We start from the raw sequence: 27163 nt of genomic DNA, 5'->3' as shown, positions 1-27163 counted from the left end.
TAAATCATGTAGTATCCACTTAGCTCTGTTTCCACTACAGTAGCGGTCCCTAAATTGGAATGGGACTTAAAGTCACATGGACTGATTACTGACAGTTCAGTTTGATGATTTTCACCCCAACATTCTGATTTGCATAGATCTGCACTGGAGCCTAGCAGTCAGTAGTTTTGAAGAGAACTCTAAATGATTCTAAGGCAGTTGTCCATTCCTCACTTTGCAAACACTGCTCTAGGTCAGCTCCAGTTTCTTAGAATATTCTTGTAAAAGACCATTTTTTGTGTTTCATGTTCCTGTAGGATACATTTATCATTGACTTTCATGATAGAGAGAGGCCCACTTAATCTTGTCTTGGGATAATATTTTTGACATTTGTTAAGTTTTAAAAATTAATATTATCAATTCCTGCTAGGCTATTTAAAATACTATCTAATCTTTTGATCATTCTAATCTTTGATAATAATCTGCTCATTGTACTCACTTTTTAAAGATTAAAGTAAACACAGGTTTGTTATTCTAAGATAATTTAAGTTATGGTAAATAAGGTTAGATACAGTATAAATTTTCGGAATGTTAAAGCTAGCTTTGTCTAGTTTAAGTCTAATAATTGCCAATTAGGCTTTTACCATTTATGCAGAAAATCAAATTTTCCGGGCCAGATACTTTGGATACCCATGAAGAGGCATTTCATCACAAAGTATATAAAACTGAATCTTACTTTACTGTGAGTTAGGCTACTGCAGCTCCCTTTACTTCTCTGTAGAAATAAGGTTGAGGAAGGATGCTTGCATAAGCAATAAAGCCAAAGGTTACACATAGCCTATTTTGTTACTTTGCTAGCAGTTTTCCTTTCAGTATAGTAATAAATACAATGGGATATCTGCCTTCTATTATTTGGTACCTTTCTGAGATCTCATTTTCCCTGGCCCTGCAGCTTTTAATCTCCAGAAGTTGGGTGTGTATGGAGTAATATGATAAGCATTAATATTTCTGATACTTATGTGATTTTATATTTATTTTTGCAAGGATAGAAATTAAATTTTTCATTTTCATTTCATAACAAATTTAAATGACAACTATTAAAACAAAATTTGATGCATATCTGTGATGCAAGTGGATTTTCTCTTTGGTGTGCTTGGCTATTTCTCATATACTTCTTAAGACAGATAAGCAATTTTTTAGGACAGTGCATTCCAAGTCATGTTTATAGTATATAGAATAAATATATAGAATAATGATATAAAACTTGAAAAAAGATTTTTTAGGCAAATAATGTTTTCTTGTATTTAGAGAGAGACCATATGCAAATTTGGGTGATTTATAAATAAAATAGGCAACAGATATAAGTATATAAAATAAGCAATCTGACTATGCATTTTATCCTAAAAATGACCAGTTATCATACTTTATAAAATGTAACATCGTTAAATCATTATACTCCCTTCCATATAAGGTACTTAAAAACCTTCCAAAAGGTTCCCACTTTTGTAGTTCTTGATGAATTTAGTGTGTAAAAGATTCATTGGGTGGGCTTCTCTGGTGGTGCAGTGTTTGAGAGTCTGCCTGCTGATGCAGGGGACACAGGTTCGTGCCCCAGTCTGGGAAGATCCCACATGCCGCGGAGCGGCTGGGCCCATGAGCCATGGCCACTGAGCCTGCGCGTCCGGAGCCTGTGCTCCACAACGGGAGAGTCCACAACAGCAAGAGGCCCCGCGTACCGCAAAAAAAAAAAAAAAGATTCATTGGGGAGGGAAAAGTACTAATAGTTCAGGCTCTGAAATCCAAGTTTTTGTGCTGATCTTGGTTAAACTTCATAACCTTTATGGGTCCCAGTTTTTCCGTCTGTGAAATGGGTGTAATAAGATTTTCCTACCTCATAGGGTAATCATGAGAGTTAATGGGGATAACATTTGTAAAACACTTAGCACAATACTACATTTGATTATGAATATATTTTATAGTTGCTGTATAAGTATTCCTCACATTCTTGAATCATGTCCAGGTTTTTCTTAAATTCCACAGAATAGGGACCAAATCCTATAGTCTCTTTATCGTAAAGGACGATCTCCATTGGTCTCCATTCTGTTTTTCCAATCTCATCTCTTGTCATTCCCCTCCTCATTCTTTTTCCGCATACTCTTTCAGGCCCTTGAACTTGTTACCCCTGCTGAAACTTAGCAAAGTGTTAACGTTTAAGTACAGAAAGTACAATAAAAATAACCACGCTCTTCACCTAAGAATGCAGGGTTAAGAGTCATTTGATCTTTCCCTGTACCTTCTTTAAAAACTCCTCCTCCTCCCCACTCCTCAATCCTTTTAGCATTCTGTATTATCTCAAATATATTACTTCCCTTTATGGCATAACAATTATTTTACTGCACAGCCGTCTCCCACATTGGGTTTTCCTTGCTGAGTAAATGATTGTTTCATGATAAAAATGAATGAGTAGGAAGTCACACTGCTGACCTAGTTAGAACTTCGCGTAAAGCAAAAGCATATAGGCTTGGATCCTCAAAGTGCACAAACTGTGGGACACCATCTGTTTCAACTCTGTAGAGCAGTTTGTTTTTCAGCTGTCTTTAGGGAAAAAAAGAATGATTCCAGTTGAATAAATCCTGTCCATTTGGTTGGATAGTAAGATATTTTGATTTAAGTCAGATGTCTAAGATAGGCACAATTTTACTTCTCCTTAAGCTAGACTGTATCCTATCACTTAACTAGCCATGTGCTCTTATTCTGCTGGTTCCTCTTTTAAGATATAATGTGTGTGTGAAAGAGTGTTAGATAGAGACACATATGCCTACTTGAGGTTTGCAGTATGGGAATAACCCATACTTTCCTTTTGGAAAGGAAATATGAGGATTTCAGCTACTAGCAATGTGATTCGAATGATGTTTACTGTTATTTTGGAACAGAGTTGAATCCAGAGAGGAAAAAGTAAACCGTTCAGAGGAAGAAAACTTTACTCTTTATCCATCATTAGGAGAAAGTGCAGTTTTGTACTGGAAGCAGCAGGAGTTAATTATGGTTATGAGGATCTGCCATTTGGGGGGCATATTGGGGTATTTTTCAACTTTCTTGATAAACTGGCAAAGAATCTAACTTAAGGAGTTGTCCTACATGGTTAGAAATTGTTAAATTGGTGTTGGTGAAGAATGACTGAATCATAGGTTTCAACTACTCAGATTTGTAGTAAACACATTTATTTTTGCCTAACTTTCCTATAATCCTAGATATAAACAAATCACTGGACATGCCAAACTCTGACTTTAGTTGAGAGCAATTGGAAGCTTTCAGTTATAAAATCAGAAAAGCAAATAGACAATGATGGAAGACCAGACCCTGAAAACAACAAACAAAACCTTCCCTTAGTATTCATGTTGTCTGAAATAAAGCAAAACAAACGTAACAGGCGTGTGTGTGTGTGTGCGCGCGCATATTATATATACATAAACTGAATCACTGTGCTGTATACCTGAAGCTAAGAGAACATTGCAAATCAACTATACTTAAGTAAAAAACAAACTTTTTTTAAATAAAATATACAATGGAGAAAAGACAGTCTCTTCAATAACTGGTGCTGGGAAAACTGGACAGTTCATGTAAAAGAATGAAATTAGAACATTCTCTAACAAGATATACAAAAATAAACTCAAAATGGATTAAAGACTTAAATGTAAGACCTGAAACCATAAAGAAGAGAACAGCCGGAACGCTCTTTGACATAATTCATAGCAGTATTTTTTTTTGGATCTATCTCCTAAAGCAAAGGAAACAAAAGCAGAAATTCACAAATGGGACCTAAATAAACTTAAAAACTTTTTCACAGCAAAGGAAATAATCCACAAAATGAAAAGACAACCTACTGAATGGGAGAAAATATTTCCAAATGTTATGACCGATAAGGGGTTAATATCCAAAATATGTAAATACCTCATACAACTCAACATCAAAAAAACAAACAACCTGATTAAAAAATGGACAGAAGACCTGAATAGACATTTTTCCAAATACAGATGGCCAACAGACACAAGAAAAGATGCTCAGCATCATTAATCGTCAGAGAAATGCAAATTCAGACTACAATGAGATATCATCTCACATCTGTCAGAATGGCTATCATCAAGAAGCCATTGGTGCAGCTACTATGGAAAAGAGTATGAAGGTTTCTCAAAAAAACTAAAAATAGAGTTACCATATGACCCAGCAAGTTCACTCCTGGGTATATATCCAAAAAAAGTAAAAACACTAATTCAGAAAGATACATGCACCCCAGTGTTCATAGCACTATTTACAATAGTCAAGATGTGGAAGCAACCTAAGTATCCATTGACAGATGAATGGAGAAAAAAAGATGTGGTATATATGTACAATGGAATGAATACTACTCAGCCATAAAAAAGAATGAAATTTTGCCATTTGCAACAACATGGATGGATTTGGAGGGTATTATGCTTAGTGAAACAGGTCAGACAGAGAAAGACAAATACTGTATGGTATCACTTATATGTGAAATCTAAAAAATAAACTAGTGAATATAACAAAGAGACAGGTATAGAGAACAAACTAGTGGTTACCAGTGAGGAGAGGGAATGGGGGAGGGGCAAGATAGGGGTAGGAGGTTAAGAGGTACAAACTACTATGTATAAAATAAATAATCTACAAGGATATATTGTATAGCACAGGGAATATAGCTAATACTTTATAATAATTATAAATGGAATATAACCTTTAAAATTGTGAATCACTGTGTTGTACACCTGAAACTTACATAGTATTATACATCAACTGTATCTCAATAAAAAAATGAAAAAGAAATAGGAGTTTTAAAACATTTCCCCAATATTCACATTATTCCAAATATACCCTCTTTTTTCTGCTCATTTATTCAATGAGACATTCTATTTTATGTTTTTAAATAGCTGTCATGGATGCACTGGTAGAAGATGATATCTGCATTCTGAATCATGAAAAAGCCCATAGGAGAGATACAGTGACTCCAGTCTCAATATATTCAGGAGATGAATCTGTTGCTTCACATTTTGCCCTTGTCACTGCATATGAAGACATCAAAAAACGACTTAAGGATTCAGAGAAAGAGAACTCTTTCTTAAAAAAAAGAATAAGAGTTTTGGAAGAAAAGGTAATTTATCTGTTTACCTTCATTATGTTTGTGACTTAATAATTCAAAGCATTTGAAATTTTAAATATTTTTCTGCTCTGTCTTCCATGAGTACCAAATTTCTAAGGATAACTCACTGCTAATCTCAAAACCCTGGGCATTTTACTTAGCCTACTGTGTTTCACTTATCATAGTGCTTGGTGAATATTTGCAGAATAGGATTAACAACATGAAGGGATTAAAGTTCAAATATTTTTCTTACCTCTTTTTATCAGATTGCCTTACCTTCATAGCTGTATGTATTTTATTCAGGATTTTTTAATATGTGCAAAAAATTATATACCAACAAAGGAAATGAAGTGTCAAAGGAAGAAGTTCCTGGAACATTGTTCTGATATGTTTAATAACGTTTTCGTCAGTACTAAAATTTTACCACGACTGACATCTTTACCTCAACATTCTCCTTGGTTCTTGAACACACGTAATAAGAATGCATTTAACTGATGAAGTAATGTCTTCTGTTTACACCTTTTAATGCAGAAACTGTTATAGAATACATAAGCAAGGTAGCTGATTCAGTTATAAATCATCAGATCTACTTAGCTTATTGGGAAATCTTCCTCACGCATCCATTTATTGGGAAATCTTCCTCACGCATCCATTTATTTTTAAAGTTTAACTTAGTTCATTTTTCTTCAGATCATAGTTTATGATCCTTAGATCTTCAGTGTAGTGGTACATTACAGACAGGAGCTTGCACAAAGGGGGAAGGAAATGATCTAGTTATAAAAACTTAAGGACAGGGTTTGGTAGAGTTTCACTCATTTGGAGGAAGTAAGAAAAGACTCAGTTGTAAAAATAATCAATTTCTTTGTATTCGTATGAATTTTCTTAATGACTATTAAATAAAATTGTGACATACTGGATAGAGTGACAAAAGGTAACATTTTGGAGCTTGTAGTTAGGTTTATTCTAAAAGTCAATAGAAAAATGTGATTTGGTATAAGTAACATTGGAAATATTTCTGTACTTTGTGACCAACAATCCTAATAATTTCTCTTCTGGAATAATATAGGAATTGAACTAACACGTCTATTCCTTAAAATGTCAAGTACACACTAACTTGATATTTTTCTGATGATGGAAATTAAATACTGTGTGCTGGCTTGGAAACACATAAGCACTATGAAAGAATGCTGTACTGTGTTTAGTGTGACGAATTAATATTATAAATAGTTACTACAAAGTATAAGATACTGATTAAGTAAAAGCCTGAAAGAAGAGTTTTAAAAGTATCTGTTCTGTACTTTTTACTTTCTTAATCAGTAAAGCTTAATTGTGTGGAAGTGAAATGTTCACTTAATTGTAGTCCAGGCTTTATTCCTGCATTAGAGTAATTAAGGTCCAGGCTTTATTCCCTGCATTAGAGTAATTAAGGTAAGTCGTGCAGCCATAGAAGACTGACTTATTTTCTTATGTAGAACATCCTCTTAAGCCTTGTCTTCTAATTTTATACCATTAGCTTATAGGAGCTCGAAAGGATGAAGAAACAAGTTCTGTGGGACGAGAACAAGTAAATAAGGCCTACCATGCATATCGAGAGGTTTGCATTGACAGAGATAATTTGAAGAGCAAATTGGATAAAATGGTAAGTTGGTTTGAAAAGGATGGTATCTGTATGTTGTAAATGAGTTTTCTCCTTCAAGAGGTTAAAATTAGAAATGAGATATTTACACTTATTAGATAAAAAATTTGCATGGTCAAGGCAAAAATAGAAAATTTTGATAGGAATATTTGTAAGTTATTTCTATACAAAATATGTACTCAATATGTAATGATGTTTAGGTCCTTTTGTTTTTTTTTTTTTTTTGATGTTTAGGTCTGAAGTACATCTAACACCACTAACTTCTTTTGAAAAATCATGACTTAGTAGAGTTTATCACTGTGTTTTTTTTAAAAAGCCAGTGAATAATATGTCCTAAGTTAGAAAAAGATTAGTGAAAAACTGAGTTCATTTCCCACCTTGCTTTTCAAAGGATAGAATCAGTTTTTTCAACATCTACCTGAAAATTAATATATAATACCAACCTATAGATTTTATTGAATGTAATTTGGCATTTTCTCTACTTAACTAGAATAAAGACAACTCTGAATCTTTGAAAGTATTGAATGAGCAGCTACAATCTAAAGAAGTAGAACTCCTCCAGCTGAGGACAGAGGTGGAAACTCAGCAGGGTAGGCCACTTAAACGTGTTATAATTATTCTAACGCAATTAATACATTTTTTCCATTCCTGTGTTATATCCATGATCAGTTTGCTATATCTGTATCCTAAGGACTTATTTTTTAATTTTTAGGCTTATATTAATTGCTCTGCTTTTACAAAGTATCAACTTTTAACTTTTCCTTGGATATAAATTGTACTTTTCCTAGAGAAAATTTGATGGTTTTTATTCAGGGCTAGTTTGCAGTGAAGTAGATGAAGAAAGGAGTAGAACCCCATCCTCTCCAAAGCCTCTTGCCCACTGCTAGACGCCCTGTCATTGAGTAGTTACAGTTGCTTCCCCCCGCCCCAATTTCTAAAGGTTGTTACCAATGTGCAGATGAGATGCTATGTTGAAAAGTTAAGAGTGGGAGATATGGGTATTAGCCTGCTCCCATGCACATTCATTCTGATGAGACAAGCTGAGGAGTAGGCCTCTGAGAGACCTTTTGATGGGAGGTTGAGGTGAGATCTCTCATGGCAGCTGATTGGGTCTTTTTCTATGTACAGAGCCTAAGGAACCAAGTCAAGGGTTAGTCCATATCCAGTGGTATTGAGTTTGTACAGTGGAATGTTTATGAATAAAATTGTTCGGAAGTTATGTTCTAGGCCTGATGGTCAAACTTTATACTTTCTAAAGGGACTAGATGGAGTGATGAGCTGAGTGAGCATCAGTTCACTCACTTCATTTAATTCTTATCACTCTCAACCTTGACGTATATAGATTATTCATCCATATATAATTTCAGCATATGCTTGATATGTGTTGTATATTTTAAAGTTTCAGGCTGACAAATTTGCTCTTTAACCTAAACCAAAAATCAGGGATAGGGGTAATTAATACATTCTAAAATAAGATTGCTAGATTTCTTATTAGCATAGATACGTGAAAGTAATTACTGTTTTTCAGAAACTTAGTAATTGTTCATTATTTATATTGGTTTTTCTTTTAACCTGCATTTTATTGGCATAATCTTTTTCGAATTGCAACCAATGTAGAAGTCAGAAATAACAATTTTAATGTCCATCCTTTTTGTAGTGATAAGAAATTTAAATCCACCTTCATCCAACTGGGAGGTGGAAAAGTTGAGCTGTGACCTGAAGATCCATGGTTTGGAACAAGAACTGGAACTGATGAGGAAGGAATGTAGAGATCTCAAAATAGAGCTACAAAAAGCCAAACAAACGGTATTACAGAATTATTAAATTGAGAAATTCAGCATGCATATGTGTGCATCATATGTAGGATTTATTACTAAGTGTTAAATCATAGAGTTGACATAAATTATAACTACTTAGAGAGTCACATTATCTGAAAATTCACCTTTATCTTCCCCTTTAATCATTTTTGCTAAAATATGATAACTATACTTTTAGCATAATCCCAGAATTATATTATGATTTTGTTGTTTAAAAGCTAATTTTTAAAAACCTTATTAGTTTATTAATTTATTAAAGCTGTTCTTTCAGACTTCCTTTCCTTCAGTTTCCTTAAGTCATTTTTTTCTCTGTAAAGTTTAAAGAGAACTCAGGTTTTAAGTTTCCCACTTCATTTAACGTAATAATTTGATTAATTTAGACATGACAGGAGACTTGCTTTTAGAATTACTAAAACAAAACTTTACAGCATCCACTAATTCTCAGAAGTCTAATACTTTTGGAGCAACTTTAATTTTCAGCTAATAGCTGAGAATGCAAGAATTGGGGTTGGCGGAGCGGGGGGGTGGGGGTGGGGAGCAAAACAAAAACCCTGCTTGAGCTGCTAAAGTGTGGTTAGCCTGAAGTCATCCACTGAAACACAAGTTGCCTCTCGGGTCCTCACCCAGAGTCTGTCTACTAATACAGTGATCCCTGGACAATGGGGTTGTGACCCGTGGAGGTCTGCTTATACAAGCTTATACAAGGATTGTTTTCAGTAAGTATACAGTCGGTCTTTGGTATCTATGGGTTCCACATCTGTGGATCGAGGCCACCACAGGTTGTAGACTACGCTATCCATTGTTGGTTGAATCCACGGATGCTGACCCGAGGATACAGAGGGACGACTGTGGGACTTGAACATACGCAGATTTTGGTACCCACTGCGGATCCTAGAACCAGTGTCCCGTGGATAGGATACTGAGGGACAACTTTACATTGGGTTCAGAAAAGCTTGGATAAATGTTTTCAATGTCATGACAATGCTGAGAATAAAAAGAAGGAATGATAGAGAAGCAGAGCAGTGTGGGAGCAATGCTCCAAACACAAAGTTTAAAATAATTATTACAAGAAATTGAAAAGTTTAATAGTCTGGAGTTCAATAGCCATTATATACATTCTATACACTTATGTATTTCAAACTAAGGTAGCCACGTAGATAATTATTTCTCAGGTCAACATTTTGCCCATCAGATTATCCAGCACTACTAAGGAGCTATGTCCCCACCCTAGGTTCTTCTGAGCAGCCACCATCTGAAAGAGGAGCTCCGCCCACGCTTCCTGACTGCCAGCCAGCACTCTGCCCTGAGTCCCAAGTATCCTTAGATGAGCCAACAGGTCTCTCGTCTGTAATGTGGTCTTTACTGAAGGTGACCACTGGTTAAGAATGAGACAGGCATTAAGAATAATATAGCATCCTACTTTGGCCTTTACCCAGTGAACTCCTCTGAACTGGACAGTGAGAACTTGATTTGGAGCCCCCAGGCCTGATAAAGGGGAAACACCCACTATAAAAATTACTATCACCTCCCATTAGAGAAAAAAAAATTGTTTTTCCTACTTGACATCTGAAGTTGATTTTCCTAGCTTTGCACCCGTGATCACATGCACAATTCCTTTAGCAGCTTCCAGCATCCTGTCCTGCAAGCCCAGTTGCCCGTAGCCCTTGAGAGGCTTCTTTTAAAAAGATGTGCTTGCAGGAAAAGATCTGCATCTTGAAGCTCTGAATTACAATTGTCAGTATATACTTTCTACTTGAAATGATTTGATAGCTTTTATAAATAATGGATATCTCCTTATAGAGTAAGAAGCAGAACCATGGAATCATAAAAACTTGGTTCATGATTGTGTTGCTTATTGTGACATTAGCAAACTCATTTAACTGAACTTTTTTCTATAAACTTTATAGAACATTATATATATATTATATATAATATATATATAATTATATATAATATATATATAAATATTATATATAATAATATATATAGAACATTATATATATAAACATTAAATATCTAAGCAGCGTGGTGCCTAGTACATAGGGTATTCAATAAGTAAATGTGTTTCAAAAATTTTAATTAGGGTAATCCAGAAAAGCGCTTTAGGGGTGTATATGTGTATATGTGTTAATACAGTTCAGTTCTTATTATTTGTTTTCCACTAGGTGGTGCTAGAGGATAAATTTGCTTTTAGTTTAATTGATCTTTCACAAATCACAGAAACAGACTTGAAGGTAGAAGAAACTTTAGAAATCACTTGTTTTATTGCTGATGATGTTGCTTTATTGCTGAGTCTTTGTTGCTGAGACTAAGAAACTTTAAGAGTTGAAGGTGAGGGAAGGGAGGAATTTGTTTTTTGAAAAGGGGATTTAAGACACGGTCCCTTCTTCATAGGAATTTATTTGGCTGGAGGAGGGGAGATTTAAAGTCAAAAATGCTCACAACTAATATAGAGATATGAACCAAGGAAAGATGGAGTGGAAATTTATCAATTTATCAAGGGTTCCAAGTTTAAATCTTGGTATTGTGGGATGTGTACATTTCAGTCTTGTTTCAAAGGTGTTACTGGTCAGAGTCCTCTTGGATATGAGAGTCAAAGGGCAAGCTATGGAGAGAAAATTTATTTTCACATTAATAATCTTATATCTACTGTAGCCATACTTACAAATATTTTTAAGATGGTACTTTCTGTGAAACATATTTTATAATACCTTCTGAAGTGTGAAATAGCATCCTACATGGACAGAATAGTGGTGTTTTGGGGGCTTTGCTTTTTTTTAAAGTACTTAGTGAGCTCAGTTGATTGTTTGGTATTAAATGAGGTCAAGGTTCCAGGGTCATTTCCACTATGGGCCTTCTTTACTTTCTGTATCCTCCAGTTTTCCAGCCACTTATATTCAGAACAGTGGATCCTTTTAGAAAAACAGACCACTAGGACTGAAGCGTAGGAAACACTGGCTCAGTAAATGGAGTTGGTGTAGATGCCTAAGGTAGACAATGACAGCCTCTTTGGAGATGCACAGTGTGCTGTGTGTACTAAAGGTTCTGAGCAGTCCTGAAGTACAGGAACCTATTTAACTTGAACAGTGTTTCCGAGGATTTTGTAGCTATGGGCCCATTTATGTGAAACTCCAACATCAGATGGCACAAGTTGGGAAACATATCCATTACTGCCTTTAGAACATGGCAAACTGATGACTGGCCAGGGACAGGGTCTTTGAGTATTAGAGACAATTCCTTTGTGCTTTTTACTAATTTACGTTAAATTTTCTGAATTGTTAGGTGGTAGCTGGAGAAATACTTCACCAAGCAAAACTGTTAGGTTTTTTGTTTTGTTTTGTTTACTATCATTGGCTTTAAAAACAAGTAAGATTGGGCTTCCCTGGTGGCACAGAGGTTGAGAGTCCGCCTGCCAATGCAGGGGACGCAGGTTCGTGCCCCGGTCCGGGAGGATCCCTCATGCTGCGGAGCGGCTGGACCTGTGAACCATGGCCGCTGGGCCTGCGCGTCCGGAGCCTGTGCTCCGCAGCGGGAGGGGCCGCAACAGTGAGAGGCCCACGTACCACCAAAAAAAAACAAAAAACAAAGAAGGTTTCCATTGTGCGTATATGTATAAGTATACACTAATTAAAATGTGTATTTTTAATTAATTATACAGAGAAACGAAAAGTGACTTGATCTGATTCCTTCATTTCCTATGAGGAACAGGAAAGGAAAATGTCCAAGGTTATGTGCTTTGTTAGTGGTCAGACTTCCTCTGACTTGTGGGCCAGTTCTGTTTTCCCTCTCCACAGGGCTCCCTGAGATGCAACTAAATCATTTACAGTATTTAGTTGGTATTTTCTGAACAATCAGATCCAAAGACACTTTAACTTCTGTAGTACATTTTTTTTTTTTTTTTTGCGGTACGCCGGCCTCTCACTGCTGCGGCCCCTCCCGCTGCGGAGCACAGGCTCCGGGCGCGCAGGCTCAGCGGCCATGGCTCACGGGCGCAGCCGCTCCGCGCGCACGTGGGATCCTCCTGGACCGGGGCACGAACCCGCGTACCCTGCATCGGCAGGCGGACTCCCAACCACTGCGCCACCAGGGAAGCCCTCTGTAGTACATTTTGATATTTTACACTCCCAAACTCAGAGGACTTATGAAGTCCTTTTGTGGCTTTTTAGTGTTCCACTTTAAAAAATATCATTTAGATTATATAAATAAGAAATGGTAAAGTTAAATTTTGTTTTCTTAGTTTATACTGGCCATTTCTGCTAATAGAATTAGTGCCTGTGGTAGTCATTTTTATTTGTTATAGACCCTGAATTGAATGCATTGCACACAAGTGTGTTACAGAGTTATCTTAAATGTATTAAGTCCACTTTTAAATATCTTTTATAGGTTCTTTTTGTCATCTATAACCTAAACTACTAAAACTTGGAAGTATATAAGGACTTTATGAAGTCCTTTCCCTGTCATTTTCTTGTGGAAAGAAGAAATTTATGTTAATCTTTTTAAACAACCTGTTAAATTTTGGTACTTCTTTGTAATAATATCAAAAAGTGAAATACCAATAAACTTCCATTTTCTGGTGGAATTCACTCAGCTATACCTGAAGAAACAGTAATTTGATCAATTTGTTACCCTTTTTTGAATATAGATTTCAGATTGGTATCATCAGAAATACATTTTGTAAGACTCCAAGGTCTTTTATGTGAGAGCAAGTGTATTTTTTAAAGAAAATTAAAGCATTAATGACTTTAAATAATTGGAAATGATTTAGAAATACCTGTATAAATTTGGAGTTATGTCATTAAAATTGAATATAAGATACTAGTTTTATGCTGTACAGTTACAGATGTATTCTGTAAAAGCTGAAGCACGTGTAGGGTAATAAAGTATTGAGAATAAATAGAAGGTAACAATTACAACTTTTAAACTGTTTTTTAAACAATGACAGTATCCATCTCAGGAAGACAATCTGAAGAGCAGAGATCTCCAAAGACTAAGCATTTCAAGGTATGAACATCCTTCAGCATTCAATAATAATACATTATATAATAATAATTATTATTCTGTAGGCCACTTTGTATAGGTACATAGATTTCTGTTATGATTTAACCTTAAAAACAGGTTGACACTATTTGGGTACTGCATGTAATTTCTGATCACAATGTATTTATAAAAAATATTTAACTGTTCCTTAACAACAGGCTTGAACTTGGGCAGTAGAAAGGTGCATATTGTGATGCCTTAGATAAAATTTTTGAACATTCAGTAATATTTTAGATAGGATTTTAGGGAGCTAGTTGTGCAGAAGTATTCTGTAATTCTGATTTTTACATGAAGAATTATGCATTTTCATACACAGCAATATCACTTTGTCTTAAGGGCAAACTTGGACAGCCTTACTCTTTGATAATGACATGAATTTTAAGAGAACTGTCCTCTTGGGGTAAGAATAAAAGTAGCTATCAGAGTTCATGTATGCTACTTCGGCCCTTTTTTTCCTCAAATATATATATCATTTTTATTTAAGTAACATAAGTGCATTGTTTTATCTGATAATTTTTGTTCTGCTATGTTAACATCCCCTCTCTCCTTGGATGCTTCCACCCAATGAAACATACTCATTTGACTTCATGGTTTGCTCGTTTGGCTTCCAAAATTTACTGAATTATCTCATACCTATTCTTCCTATTAAAAATCTAATGGAGAGAAATGCTCAGTTGGGGAAAACAGTATGAGGAAACATGGTGCAGCCCCTCTTCCTGTGTGAAGGGCCAGCAGTAAGTATTATAGGCGTCATGGGCCAGAGTCTCTACTGCAGCTTCTCAGCCCTGCCATTCAAACAGTAGTTCACTTATACCTTCAACTTTCATCTAAATATACAGCAAGGAAGTTTTTCCTTTTTTTAAAACATGTGTCTAGTATAGCGTCCATGTGAATTATTTTTCCAAGGTGTCTTCTATGTCAGTTACCTTCTTTCTTCCTGTCAACCTAGGTTTCCCCTTATTAATTTTGTTGTATTTGTCATTTTTATAAGCCTTCTTAAACCATTTTTGGAAAGAAGCATGTTAGAATCAGTAGGTCAAATAAAAGGGCTTATATAGTTTATTAGAAGTACATGGTATAGAACAGGGCTTCTGCTTCCATTCATGGGCAGTGTTACATAATTTGGATCACTTCTTTTGAGAATAACTTGAAAAGTTGTCCGCCACCCACCAAAAAGATGTGTGTTTGAAGGCATCATATAACTAAAAAGACAGTGAAGGATCTCTAGGCCAGGATTTGGAGGAGGAGGAAGGCCCCAAGAGATGAGTCTGGTTTCTGAAGCTGAGAACTATGTAATTGTGGCTTTGAAGTACAGTTTTGAATTCTCTAAAGCTCAGTATCAATTCAGGGTATCAACTGAGAAAAAGCTTTTAGAATGAATTAAGTTCAGTCTAAGAGTTTCTGTATGTTAAAGAACTGTGTAATTAAAGCGGGTCCTAATGGCTCCCCAGTGCTCAAGTACATTTCTGTGTTTGCAGACCCATAGCAGTGTGGATTGCAGAACTGATTAGCTCTCCCTCTTCTGGTTAGCAACTAGAAAACTAATAACCAAACTGTAGCTTACCCTTGGTAAACTTTATATCATGCATTTTTATGTTAGCCTCATTCCTGACTGCATTTTATCTTGTTTTTCCTTTACCTTATCATTTATACCTATTCACAGTTTATAGTCCTATGTTTTATTAGTCTTTAAGTTACGTCATCCACTTCTAAATGGAACAATTCAGATGATAAATTAAGTTTACTATATTAGAAAAGCACGTAGGAATGTTTCCATAAAACCATTAACTAAAAGTTCAGGTATTTTTAAGGATTATTTTCCAGTTATTTGGAAAACTCCCCTTTTTGGAACACCTCCTTTTTTGCATTTCCTCCATCATATTGCCAGGGGAACAAGGTGGTACCATATTGTTTCCTGAGTGAACATGTTAATTACTGGAGGCCTTTTATATGTTCCTCATTGTATACAGTATCATTTAACAATAACAGCCCTGCCCATCAGAAACTTGGCCAATGTCCTGCCAGTGTACTAGTTGGGGTTACCTTTATGTTGTTGCCTTCAGTTCTTAAGCCAGATCTAGGTATGAGGTAACTTCTTCAGATGCAAATTCTTGGTTTAGAAAATAGGGATTAGGTTAGTGTTTTTCACACTGTGCTGTGTTGCCTTAGTTGATCATGAAATTTTGTGAGTTAAGCATTTTAAAAATAAGAAAACAGAATAGAACATAACAGAATATGGGTTGTAGTGTAAAATGATTGCTTGCTGTGCCTTACAATTAAAAATATTTGAAAGATGCTTGTTTGAAGAAATCACAGTTGTCAAGATATACATTTCAAAGTCTCTAGTTCTTGGCTAAGACTATCCCATACTTTCATTTTAATTCCTCTGGGGAATGTAATAGTTCAATAAATTTTCAAAAGCTAAAGAAAAATAGGGCTGACGTAAAAAAAACAAAATCAAGTAGATTTTTCTTATACAAGGAACATTCAGTATTAAAGAGTTGAACGTACAGTGTCAATTAAGAAAACTGAGCTTTTACACAGTTTTTACTATGTAAGCTGGACACGTGCCCCCTTGTTGAGATGTGGATAAGCAGGTTTCATTACGTTTAAAATTTAGAGGTGTGGAATTTTATACTGGGACGAAGAAGGTTGTGTTAGAAGTCAGTAGTTGGCAAATGTGATGAAGCTGAAGGTTATGATGATTTGAAAAATGTTACCCACAAAGGGCAGCAGTCAGTCACAGGACTGGATAGCTGAAAGGCAGCTTTGAACAGCAGCTTGTTAGAGTCAGGAAGTTCTCCGGCACCTGCTTTCTTGTGTGTGAAGTGAGCTCCCAGGTTGCCGCGTTTGTGTGAGAACCGGGTGAGGTGCCTGTCTAGCACATAGTACATGCTCAACCACTGTTAACTTTTTGTCTCATCTGTCTTATTTCTTAGGGTTTTCATTTGGGGTGCTTTGGTGTTGCATCTCAGTGTTCAAGTAGCTTTATGAGTTCTTTGTACACAACTATATATATCATTAGGATTTTGCTTGTATGGTATTTAAAGCAAAATTAATTTATATTCCCAGCTGGTGGGAGGTAGAAGGGGAACAGTTTATAGGCTCAAAAATACCTGGATAAGTAAAGGTTAGCTGGAGCTCTGCTAAAGATCTGTGGATGACAATTGTCCAGTCTTACTTAAGCAATGATTTGTTCAAGTAGAATTTAAAAAATTTTAACACACTTTGAAGACTATAGCACTTTAATATAAATGAAGTGTAAAGTAACTGCCATTACTTTGTTATCCACAAGAGGGAGAGCTTATACTTAGTAATAATTTTAGTTTTTTATATCTGTAGTTTTCTATTCAGGTGACATTAAGGGCCAAAGAAAAAGATTAGACATATGTTAAACTAGGTGACCTAGTTTTTGGTGTCACCTAATTTATAAGCAGTCTTCATTAAATTGAATTGGAAAATGTGTATTAGTGCTGCATTAACACCTCTATTATAATCTTCTCTTATTTTATATGGGTAGCTATTTTGAATGATGCAATGTTTGATATTCCAGTATCCAAACACTGTCTTGAGTACTGTACTTGCTTTTCTCCAAGTCAGGTACTGATTTACAATCTCAAGCCACTGTTTTTAATCTGTATGATTCATATCATGACTGTCTGCATGAATTAGCACATGTACAGTGTTTACACTTAGCTGCTACGTAATGTGAGTAACTCTTTTTGGGAAGCATGCTGAATGCCCAGAATTGCACCAAGGAACCACTGACTCTTCACACTTCAGACAGTTCCTATGTGAGACACTCATTGTAGCGCACGGCTCAGATGTTGACTGCCGAAGCAGAGGTGGTTAACTAATTTTTGTGAAGTAATTATTTCACACCTATCAAAAACCTGCAAAAATCCCTGTGTTTTTTAATAGACAACTGGTTAACAAATGACGTTACAACAGATTAAAACAAGTAGATTTTTCTCAAAAGCAGTATAAAGTTTATTCTCCTGCTCCTATTGAAAGAATTATAGTCTGAGTGGAATGGGAATATTTTGACAAAAAAGGAATGTCATAATTCAAAATAACTGTTTTTGAATATATCTGTTGTTTCCATAATTAGAATAAGATATTAGATTTAGATATGAAGAGTGTTATCCTTGTAGTTTAAAGGTTTTTGTTTATAGCTAGACAGAAATTGAAGCATGACGTGACATGTTTGTTTAATTTGATTTCATTATTACTAAAATTATACTAATATCTTTAAGATGCAGTAGGGGTTGTTTGAACACTATGAGATCAGTTGTTGTATTCCTGTAAAGTTGTGTAATGTAAATTTGAATAATATCTTTAAGAGGCAGTAGGGTTGTTTGAACACTATGAGATCAGTTGTTCTTACGTATGTGTTGAAGATTTTGATTTATTTAGTTGGCAACTAAGAACCTAAAAAAAATCATGAATATGCAAATAAGAATGCTTAATGGAAGATGAAACTCAATAAAATTAGGTTTAAAATAACTGATTTATAACTTTTCAGATAATTGAGGTAAAATGAGAGGTATTTGTGAAGTTTTTATTTCTGTTTCATATAATCCTCTCTCCAGCTCCTTTTCCCTTACCAGGAAATCAGCTGGCTCTTCATGTCTTGTGCTGTCATGTCACATTGGTTTAGAACCAACAATATGAGACAGCCCAGTCAAACATAAAAGACTGGAATGCATGAAACCTAAATTTTAATGTGGGCTTCGGTGTACATTCAGAATTGATAACAGCATTTCAATTCACAACATCAGAACAGAATAATCAAAAGATAAATACAAATTCAAAATCCATCCATGAATGAATGTCACTTTATTTATTTATTTTTTTGCGGTACATGGGCCTCTCACTGCTGTGGCCTCTCCCGCTGCGGAGCACAGGCTCCGGACACGCAGGCTCAGCGGCCATGGCTCACGGGCCCAGCTGCTCAGCGGCATGTGGGATCTTCCTGGACCGGGGCACGAACCCGTGTCCCCTGCATCGGCAGGTGGACTCTCAACCACTGCACCACCAGGGAAGCCCTATTCTTGATCAGATTTGCAAGTGAAGACCATATTCCTTACTATTAAATATATTAACGCCACTGCACATCATAGGCTATCATAAAATCTCAGTCCTGAGGAGAGCACTATTAAACTCGTTGGTTAGAATACTTTTTATAATACCCTTCTGTTTAATATAGTTCAGTTAATTGATAAAAATTAGGTCAGTGTTATTGTGAATAAGATTTTTTCACTTGTTATAATGCTCTATTTAAATATTTTAATTATTTAATGAGGATGTTTTGTTTAATTTGTATTATTTCACAACAATTTGAGCAGAAATGAAGATAAGCTCATTTCTATTTTAAAGTTATTCCCTTCTCTCCACAGAGAATAATAACCGTTAACTTTTTTTTTTAAAAAAAACAACCCTGTATTTCAGTGATAATATGCAAAGTGCATACTGGGAACTGAAGAGAGAAATGTCTAATTTACATCTGGTGACTCAAGTACAAGCTGAACTGCTAAGAAAGCTGAAAACCCCAACTGCAATCAAGAAAGGCAAGTCAGGGTTTGCCGGAAACCACTGATTCCAGCCAAACTGCTCAAAGAGCAACTCGTTATCGTATCTTATCGAAATCTCATCAAATGAGTTTGATAAGCCAAAGTATATGTAGTCTATTCACAGCCACCCATTCTCTGCTCTGGCTTCAGCCTCATACTGGTCAACTTCACACATAAAGGTGTTGCTGATGTGTGTTTCTTCAGTACTGTATTCTTTTCCCCTTGTGGCTTTTTTCTCAGCCAAGTGTTGCTTATGTGTTCAAGGCTGAGGTGTTAAGTTTGCTCTAGTTGACCTTTTACCACAACTACTTCATATATTAAAAAAAAAAAAGACACCAAAAGCTACTTTCATTCCAGTGCTACAGAATATACCAAAGACGTAGCTCTTTAAATTGTTTTTAAAGAGAGAACTCTGATTCGTTACTTGGTTATTTTCATTTTTGTAAACTTAATTTTTCTTTCCTTAAAGAACAGATTGTTTTGAATAGAGACTAGATGCTATATTCACTTAGCCCTTTCAACCAAACAAAAATTTTCATTGCTTTGCATATTTAACTGCTTGGCTGATTAAACCTTTTCCTGAGTTTTGTGTTAACTAGTAGTGGCTACTTTGCCAAAGCTGTTTCTATACTGAGAAAAATCAGTGCATTTGTACCTTTTATTACGTAATGATTGTATTCCTGTAAAGTTGTGTAATGTAAATTTGAATGCTGTAAACTTTATTTTTAAAGGAATGAGATGTGACTTTTTATTTTTTAAAAAATCATTAATTTAAAATTGTCATTTGCACCTCAAATTGTCCCTAAAGAGGGCACGAGAGATTTTATAAATAGTTCTCCTCAGAAATGTTTCTTGTGGGGTGGGGGACGTTGCATGTTGGGACAGAAAGCTAAATTCAGAATTGCCTTTCCGTTTCTAGGGTTAGTTACTTACGAACCAGGCAAAACAATAAGGTACTTTGGCATGCCCCAACTTAGTTTACGGTTCATTTTGTCCTCAGGTTTTCCAGTGGCCAGGGTTACATATGAGACAACTTTAAGTTGATGGTAGAAATAAGACCTCTCTTAAATGAGACTCATGGAGTAATTTTTCAGTGAGCCTCTTATATACTAAATAGAACTTCCAAAAAATAATTAAGGAGAAATGCTCTCTACTCATTTGGAAACGCTTATTGTCGTGTCGTTTCTGAGCTGGTGAAGGATTTTAACCGCAAGTTTCTAGCACGTTTCCTACGACAGTGCCAGGCCTGGGGCCACCACTCTCCACAAAGAATTGAGTGCTTTGCGGAGTGGACAGAGATAAGCCCAGGTCACCTTTTCTCTAGACCCACATGTCACCCTGTCCAGAAGCTGAGCACTGTCACCTCCTCCCAAGAAAAGGGGCAGTGAGCTTATTTTTTAATGTGGTTCAGTTTCTTTCTCCTTTAAAACTAGAGTCAGGCCTTGGTGGCACTTGGTATCCGTACAGAGGGAGGGAGGCACGCCCTTGCTTTGTGTTGTCTGTGGCTGAACAGCAGCTGGAGAGCGGTCTGTCTTCTAAGCCATTACATGTTACTAAACTCATTTTTTTTGCTTTTTTTTGACCTATATTGTGACCATAGCAGAACTTACATTTACCATTATATATATTTGACAAGAAATGAGATGATTTTATAGCTTTTAATTTAAATTGTTTTATCCATTAAAGCCTTTAATATATATCAAATTTCAGTTGGGTCTCACCAATTCACAATGTAGTTATTTCTGGAAAAATTTACTTTTGGACCACCTATGGAAAACAGATTTGACTAAGCTAAGGAATATTACATCTAACAAAATTATTAAAACTTAAGAACAGCTTTCTTAGTCTCCACTGACACACAAACATTCTGCAAGCCTTCTCCAGCCATATTAAGAGCCAGGAACAGGGTCTTTACTTGTATTTTAAGTGAATTGGTTTCCAGCTTTTTAAAATAGGAATTTCCTCATGTTCACTATGATATGGGCGAGACAAGATTCCTGTGTCCATTTTGCAGATGAGAGAAGTGACACTTGGAGCAGTCAAGTGTCACCCTGTCAGTAAATAGCAGATCCAGGATTAGAACAGAGTTCATCTGTCAACTTCAAGTCACACTGCCACAGTGATCGCACTAACTTGGAAATGTCCATTTCCAGTTCTAGAATCAACCAAATTAACAAAGTGTTTGTTTACTGTTTTATGATCATAAATACCAGGACAGCTGATGCTTAGCCTGTGCTTTCTTTTCAGCTTGTGCCCCAGCAGGATGCATGGAAGACCTTGGGAAAGACAGCACAAAGCTGCACTTGATGAATTTTACTGCAACATACAAAAGACAGGCCCCTCTCTCACCAAACAGCAAAACTCTTTGTCATGCCACGTCTTCCCCTTTACCAGGAGATGCAAAGGTTTTATCAGAGAAAGCAGCTCTCCAGTCATGGACAGATCATGAGCGATCCATTCCTCACGATGGCACAAACTTTCAGGAACACAATTCTTATGGCAGAAATTCTCTGGAAGATAATTCTTGGGTATTCCCAAGCCCTCCTAAATCAAGTGAGACAACATTTGGGGAAACTAAAAATAAACCTTTGCCTTTACCCAACCTGCCACCACTGCATTACTTGGATCAACATAATCAAAACTGCCATTATAAAAATTAATTATGAAGAGATTTATGACGTTCTCACGAGGTTGCTGTATCTCCCTCAGTGGTTTTCTTGGGAAATCATTAACAAACTGAAAGCAGATTTTGATTAAACTTTTGCAGAGTTCTTCAGTATTTACATTTGCACATAATGTACCCTATTATGTAGTTGATTTTTCAGTGTGAAAGAACACCCTCCGGCTAAGAATCAGATATGTGTTACTAATTAATAAACCTAAGGTGTTTCACAATGACAACTCTACCTTTGATGATAATTGTACATTTCTGCCCATCACATGAAGAATGGAATTGAAAGTTTTCAGACACGGTTTTACAAAGCATGTGAAATGCCTAACTCATAAAAATAAAGGAGACCATTGTATCAGAGAAAAAGCATGTTAAGTTGCTTTAAGTTGCATAAAGGAGTGAAATGGCAATGTGACTTAGGTTATATTTCTGCTGACCTTATAATGCGTAAGGATAAGGAAATTACAGTGGAACAATATTATCTGGGTTATTGCATCTATATGTGGTATTGTGTCTCAAAGTATAAGATTTAAAGTCATTTTATGATCACGATGTTGATAAAATTTAAAGTACAATTTGGATTTTAAGACTTGAAATCTGCTCGTTGAAGCCAACTCTGTCCTGGTACATCCCTCAAGTCTTAATTGAAAAAAAGTGATGAAATAGTTGAAAAACTATGTGGTGTGTGAATAAACTATTACAGTCATATACATTATCCAGTTAGAAGTAGGAATAGTATCACAAAGGCTTCAGTCTAATCTGTCCTTCAGTGCTATAGTGAAAATCCCAATGGGTGTGTAACTGTATAAAGCCGTTTTCTTCAAAGGGTCTACACCTGCTTGTTACGTAGAGCAGCTTATTAACTGGTTAAACTTTGTTTTGAAATGTAATGATTTTACTTATTGAGAAAGTGGTTTTTAATTAATTAGAATCCTAGAAACCAAATTCTGTGCTGTATTGATATATGATAATAGTATAATCATGAAATGTCCCCCAACGCTTTGATTCTAAGAGCCTATCATTTATAAACAAGTAACAAGGATAGCTTCATATGGAAATTTCTCTGTATTCTTTCAGGGTGGTGGTATTAAGAATATTAGTAATATATGTCTCCGTTCCTACATCTTTTGCCTGAGATAAAGCGTTTCATGTAGAAGGCCTTTATCCTTTTTGATAGACAGTTGCAAACACCTTGGACTCAAAAGAATATTTCAAATCTCTTCTACATTAACTGAATAGCATACATATATAAACAGTGTTCACCATTCACCAGATATTTGTCTTTCTATTATCTTACTCACTTATTCAAGCTTGTCTGTGATTAATGGAGTTGGTGTCAGATGCTGGAATTTATTCTGACCAATGAACACAGCTGACTCGAGGGAGTACAATCTCCTGCCAAGTAATAGAACAAAACCCAGTATGCATAAAACAAATACAAGACCCCAGGCTTTAGCGGAAGGAAGCAACTACCTGTGTAATAACAAAGCAGCAGAAACTATTTGTCATGTGGCTGCATAGGCTGTACATTATATCTAATCTCTAATGTAGCTTACTGGTTTGCCTTTTTTAAAACCAAGATGGAGCATTTTCCTTTGTAAAGAAAATAAGTCATATGACATAATGGCTTGATTAATGTTTTGAACAATGCCAAGACATTACTTAAAATAAATTATTTTTGTTTGAAATTTAAGTGGAAATATTGTCCTTGCCTAAATATTCCAGGGTCATGTACTAATTATAGGTTGTTAATCTGATTCATGTAACAGACATTTGTCTTGTTAAACCAACTTCTGAATGGAGACAATGCTTTTGCATCTAAACAATAGGGTAGCTATCAAACAGGTATGCTAGATGTTCTTGACAGTTTAGAGTGCTAAACAAATGATGTAAAACTATTTAGGAAAGGGTAACCAAAAGAAATTTTCCCAGTCATAAATTTTTAAATGTATTTTATGATCATTTCTGTTATTGGTAAGATTCAAAGAGAAGTGAGAGAATGGCCCATCTGTAGCTTATTTAAAATGGAAAATTTTGTTGACTTGTTTCATACTAGTTGAAGCTTGCTCCAAAGGACTTCCCTTGAAAATTTCTTTAACCTCCAGATTTTCGTTAAGGATAACCCAATTCAGCACATCCATAACTCAACAGAGTGAAAAGAACACGGATAACAACAACAAAAGCCTCTCAATCCTCCCCATTAGCTAAAATACAAGTTACATCTTCTCTAAAAGGAAACTGAGGTTCTGCTAAAGTGGAACCTAATTCATAACTAGAGCAGGGATGTACCTCTGTGGAACACAAGAACCAAACTAGAGGGGAGAGTTCAGGCTTCAAGCACTAAAGGACTGAATCCTGTGAAAACAGTCATGGTCTCATGCAGAAACGCTGTCTGGAGAAGGCAGATCATACGGGTAGAAGATCTGTGGCCTGTAACTGAACAGGAGAGGGTCAGCAGAGGTGCAGGGGTGCCAGCCAGAGGAAGAGCCGAGTGGACGGGGACGGATTCCCCAGAGTACCATGCATGCAGTGGACATTTTTATACTTTATAACCTAGTCTGTCTAGCACTTGTGGGGAAGCAACATCTACATAGATGAATTTTCCACATAAAAATGAAGCTGGCCCCTCTAATTCTAATTAAAATAATTATAAAATAACCACAAGTTGTATATTTTTAGTAGCTTTTTAAAGTAACCATTTTGCCCTTTCCTCACTTAAGTCATTGAAAACAAACTAATTCCTGTGCTCTAGGAAATCAAAAGGCCCCCAGAGGAGCATGGGCTTGTTTACCCCCATGCCATGTGGTCTCTGTGGCTGTATCTGCTTTGCTTGTCTGCTCCTGTTGTCTCCCTCCTTTTGATCTGTATACCTGGAAAATGTGGTCTCTCTGGGTTTCAAATAAGAGTCAAGTAGTTCCTTTGAGTGGTCTACTCAAGAGCAAAGTGTGGAACTTGAACATCGCATGGTTCTTTAGGGTCCTATTTACTTTTAACTCGATGGCCTCAGTTAAATCTTGTCCTAGTAGGCAGGAATTTCTATTTGTGATTTTAATAAAAACTATGTAAATACATAAAAATTTTACTTACCTGGAAACTAGTTGCAATGGCTATGGTGAAGAGTTAACAGCTCATAGGAAAAAAAGCAACTTTTAATATAAAAGCTGAATCTGGGATCAAATTATTACATCAGGACAGAAATTTTTTACACTAGTTCCTGAAACCACTACTATGTTACAAAATGGTCATTCATCCTTATAAAGAAGACTTTTTTTTTTTTTTTTTTTTTTTTGCGGTACGCGGGCCTCTCACCGCTGTGGCCTCTCCCGTTGCGGAGCACAGGCTCCGGACGCGCAGGCTCAGCGGCCATGGCCCACGGGCCCAGCCGCTCCGCGGCATGCGGGATCCTCCCGGACCGGGGCATGAACACGCGTCCCCTGCATCGGCAGGCGGACTCCCAACCACTGCACCACCAGGGAAGCCCAAGAAGACTTTTTAAAAGATTAAAATATTTTCAGTAGCAGAATTAACAGGTCAAGGAATGCCACTACATTTTAGGAAATTTTCTATTAAAGATGTAAGTAAAACTAATTCATGTACAAGCACTTATCTCCTCATCTATGTTTCCAAATAAGCCTTTACTTCTACTAATAACCATTAAAGCGCATTTACCATGTCCAAGACTCCAAGTATGTCCAAGTACATACTCTATTTCCCTACTCAGTTAATCCTCAGTGGTGGAGCCAGGTTCATGACCATCCTGCTATACTGCCAAGTTATTAACTCCTTTGAAGGCTTCCATTCCTGCTTTCCTTTAGTTACTTCTGGTCCCATGATTAGTCTATAGATTGATGAGTAAGATTCATGTGGAAACCTAAAGACTGGTATCACTGTTAGAGAACTATAGCTGTTCTCTATATGAAAAACCCCATTACAACCCAGGCAAACCATGTCCCATTTCCCTGCTTATTCCTATGCCATTCAATAAACTCAACTTTGAAGTTTAAAAAAATATATTTTAGATAAAATTATTTCCATAATTAAGGATAAACCCATTATGCCCAGGTAAACCATGTGCCAATTCCCCACTTACTCCTATCCCATTCAATAAACTCAACTTTGAAGTTTAAGAAAAACCTTTATTTCAGATAAAATTATTTCCATAATTAAGGATAAAGCAGACACTTCTTTGAGTCCATCATTTCAGGTGACTGTGATTTCCATGAACATTGGCGTTACTGAGTATCATTTGAATATTTGCCTACATGCTTGTGGGAAGCTTCTGCAGCCTTTTCTTGGTAGGAATTCCAGTTTTTCTGAATTCTTCCCTTTCCTTCAGGTATTCCATTTTGCATTCTTCATAAAAGGCTGGATCATTATAGCTATGAAAAAATGAAAATCTTTTAAAGGGAATCACTTTGTAAGCATATAAGCTTATTTTAACAATAAATTCAGACATCCGGTTCATCAGGCACAATCTTTAGAAGCAGGTTTTTAGTAATGGTCATAAATTCATTGTAAACATTAGGCTACCAAATTAAAGAAAAAAAAGACCTAATGGTTCTTTTTTGAATACCAATGTCCCAGGATAGGACAATGGGAAGTCAGGGCACCCATCCTCAGGGATCCATGAGAGCAGACAAGACTGCATCACAATTATGTACACAAAGTACTACGGCAGTTGTGGCCCGAAACATGGGGCAGAGTGGAAAAAGGGGAGCTGTCAGGGGGAGACGTTTGAGTTGCATTTTGAAGGACCAACAGAAACCCACATAGAAGGCACATGTGGAAAATCCCACAGATGAGGAAAAACTGTGATGCATGAAGAAGGACAAGTAGATTAGTACCACCATAGCAGATCACGTGCAGGAGAAAGGGCATGAGATGCTGGAATGGGGAGGGCCAAATCATGGCGATCCATTCATGCCCCACTGAGAAGTCAAATCTACCCTGAACGGGCACTGTTCACAAAGCAACTGTAAGATCAGTTCTGTGCCTTAGATTGGGGGCCCCCAACCCCTGGGCCACGGACCGGTACTGGTCTGCGGCCTGTTAGGAACTGGGCTGCACAGCAGGAGGTAAGCGACGGGCAAGGAGCAAAGCTTCATCTGCCGCTCCCCATCGCTCGCATTACCGCCTGAACCATCCCCTCCCCGCCCCCACCGTGGAAAAACTCTTCCACGAAACTGGTCCCTCGTGCCAAAAAGGTTGGGACCACTGCCTTAGATGAGTCTGACAGCATGTGGCAGATAGGCTAAAGGTGGGCAGCAAGGGTGTCCAATAAATAAGCTATTACAATAATCC

The 27163-nt window shown here is 36.4% G+C and overlaps 2 protein-coding genes across 9 annotated transcripts in view; one reads left to right on the top strand and one right to left on the bottom strand.

Annotated features, from left to right (window-relative positions):
• AZI2 (5-azacytidine induced 2) overlaps positions 1–22228 on the top strand; it is a 35376-nt gene extending 13148 nt beyond the window's left edge. Inside the window, exons 2-8 of the mRNA XM_060022080.1 lie at positions 4920–5140; positions 6642–6767; positions 7255–7354; positions 8422–8570; positions 13524–13582; positions 19070–19188; positions 21439–22228. Coding sequence (XP_059878063.1) covers positions 4925–5140; positions 6642–6767; positions 7255–7354; positions 8422–8570; positions 13524–13582; positions 19070–19188; positions 21439–21851 — 1182 coding nt within the window. The 5' untranslated portion in view covers positions 4920–4924 and the 3' untranslated portion in view covers positions 21852–22228. The remainder of the gene's footprint in view (positions 1–4919; positions 5141–6641; positions 6768–7254; positions 7355–8421; positions 8571–13523; positions 13583–19069; positions 19189–21438) is intronic.
• Positions 22229–25983: 3755 nt separating this feature from the next.
• CMC1 (C-X9-C motif containing 1) overlaps positions 25984–27163 on the bottom strand; it is a 76852-nt gene continuing 75672 nt past the window's right edge. For all 8 annotated transcript variants that reach the window (XM_060022075.1, XM_060022079.1, XM_060022074.2 and 5 more), the window contains one exon: positions 25984–26241. In XM_060022075.1, coding sequence (XP_059878058.1) covers positions 26121–26241 — 121 coding nt within the window. In that variant the 3' untranslated portion in view covers positions 25984–26120. The remainder of the gene's footprint in view (positions 26242–27163) is intronic.

The sequence above is a fragment of the Delphinus delphis genome, chromosome 10 (assembly GCF_949987515.2).
Source record: "Delphinus delphis chromosome 10, mDelDel1.2, whole genome shotgun sequence".
In the NCBI taxonomy this organism is placed as follows: domain Eukaryota; kingdom Metazoa; phylum Chordata; class Mammalia; order Artiodactyla; family Delphinidae; genus Delphinus; species Delphinus delphis.
This window is presented reverse-complemented; position numbering and strand designations above follow the sequence as displayed.